The sequence below is a fragment of the Juglans regia genome, chromosome 10 (assembly GCF_001411555.2).
Source record: "Juglans regia cultivar Chandler chromosome 10, Walnut 2.0, whole genome shotgun sequence".
NCBI lineage: Eukaryota > Viridiplantae > Streptophyta > Magnoliopsida > Fagales > Juglandaceae > Juglans > Juglans regia.
In genome coordinates, this window is record NC_049910.1 from 33,087,273 (window position 1) to 33,089,382 (window position 2,110).

General features: G+C 41.7%; 1 protein-coding gene across 1 annotated transcript; it reads left to right on the forward strand.

Annotated features, from left to right (window-relative positions):
- Nucleotides 1–443: 443 nt before the first annotated feature.
- On the forward strand, nucleotides 444–1,872 carry LOC109019938 (zinc finger Ran-binding domain-containing protein 2-like). Its single transcript, XM_019002329.2, has 4 exons — nucleotides 444–532; nucleotides 690–1,009; nucleotides 1,398–1,472; nucleotides 1,572–1,872. Exons 2-3 carry the CDS (start codon nucleotides 696–698, stop codon nucleotides 1,465–1,467), a joined length of 384 nt encoding a protein of 127 aa, XP_018857874.2. The 5' UTR covers nucleotides 444–532; nucleotides 690–695; the 3' UTR covers nucleotides 1,468–1,472; nucleotides 1,572–1,872.
- The last annotated feature ends 238 nt before the right edge of the window (nucleotides 1,873–2,110 follow it).

Below are 2,110 nucleotides of genomic sequence, written 5' to 3' on the forward strand. Positions count from 1 at the left end.
CATATGCATACATGTCGGCTTGGCGAGTGGAGATCAGCCTGCAGATGAATAAGCGATGGGGAAGGAATTGTATGGCCACCTGGCAAATAACAACTGCCCCTCATAACACCTAACTGAGATGGATATGGAGAAGAGATAAGTCGTGCAATAATGCATGGGGAATCGTGTAAAGAGGGTCGTGAGTGGTATTTTGGCTTGGGAAAATTTAGTGCATGCACTTAAAGCAGTTTCAACCATTGTAAGCCTACTTCCCAAGAATAATTCTAGTATAGCAGAAGTAACAGGAGGGTTTTTATCTAAATTTATCAGAAATACTTCTCCTAAGGAAACCATATAGCCAGGAATTGGAAAAGGATCACATTCAGGGCCCCACGCATGACGCCTTTAAGGAGTGGTATATAAAGCCTCCCATGCCTGAACACCAAAATCACTAGCTAGCCGGCATTGACAATAATCCCTACTAATAGTGCAAACCAGTGCTTGCAGCTGCTACTGTAGAAACTGTTTCTGCAACCATTATTCACTCCTTAAGGTAAGTTTCTAATTAATGCAGCTAGCAAGCTAGCATTTATCGTTGAAAATGCAGTCATAGTTCAACCCTTTGATGGACGTATTCCCTTTCCTTTCTATTTTTTGCTACGGCCAATTGGTGTTGATGAATGTGTTCCCTTTCCTTTCCATCAATACAGAAAGAAATGAGCTGGTCAGGAGGAGATTGGATGTGCGGTGCCTGCCAGCACATGAATTTCAGGAGGAGGGATGCATGCCGAAATTGTGGATACCCTAAGCATGGAGGCCCTGACCCATCAACGTATGGATATAACAGGACAGAAGTGTTGGCAGGCGACTGGTATTGCAACTGTAGTGCTCACAACTACGCCAGCCGATCAAGCTGCTTCAAGTGCGGTGCAGATAAAAGTGATTACGCTGGCATGGCAGGCTCTGGAATTTATGAATCCGATGGGGGTGTCCCACCTGGATGGAAACCTGGTGACTGGATTTGCAACAGGTACGTACGTAAGTTTCACGTTCACTACCCGTACTGTTGTGCATACTAAGATTAAAACAGTAATCTTCAAAGTTGGAAACAAATGTCAAGGGCATTGCCTGCTAATTACCACATGCGTAAAAGTCAGTACCCTAGCTAGCTTTTTGCACCATAGAACAACATTATCATAGGTTTTAAATACCCTGCCTAGATTTGTTGTTTTGCTCACTATCATTAATATCAGATTTCTAGCATGATATGATGTAATTTTCAGGGAACGTTATATTGTAAGAAGTCTAACCACCCCTCCCCTCAAACTTCCTTCTTTTTTCTTGTCTCATGCGTCAAGAAATATCTATGCACGCTTGCATTATCTCTTACTGATAGTAGTTCACTTTGAATGGGACAGAATGGGATGTGGAGTGCACAATTATGCTAACCGAACGGAGTGCTTCAGTTGCAAAGCAAGAAAGGATTAATTTGGGTAATTAGATATATTCGCAGAAATGGCTTTTCACATGCTCTGCATGATTGATACATGATTTGATCAGTTGTGTAAAACTGGTCTTCCTTTTATTCTCAGGAGGTGCAATTTGATGATCAAGACTTTTAGAAGGTTCTTGTGAGACGTCACTAATTTCTCTCTCATCTGACTCCTGATCAACAGACAACAGGCCTTTTTTTTTTTTCCATTTTTTTTCCTTTTTCCATTTGCTTCTCAAGATAATTAAGCCCTCTAGATAAGCATAGCCGTGTCTTCGCATCAGGAAGGGTTTCTAGCTATTGTGTTGGTGCAAGATGTTCTTACATGAAGCTAAAGAAATCCGGCCCTACTCCTTTTTCATTTTTCTTCTTGATTAATGGAGGCACTATGTTTGAATACATTCTCTCTCTCTCTCTCTCTCTCTACAGTCCATGTGAGGTGGTCCAATGAATGTGTAGCTCAGGTTGCTATGACCAACTGAGAAAGCCGGCCAAATCCTGATCATGATTGACCATCAGAGCTAGCTTTGGATTCAACCAATGCAAATATGGATGAAAAGTTATTATGAGTAGAAAACAGATTCGGCGAACCTCATGAGCTGTTCACTTTAAATGACAGGCTTTGTCTCGAGCAATAAT

Coding starts and splice junctions, on each gene's coding strand:
- LOC109019938 (XM_019002329.2), top strand. CDS start 696: ATGAGCTGGTCAGGAGGAGATTGGATGTGCGGTGCCTGCCAGCACATG. Junction 1,010..1,397: donor GGTGACTGGATTTGCAACAG/GTACGTACGTAA, acceptor TGAATGGGACAG/AATGGGATGTGGAGTGCACA.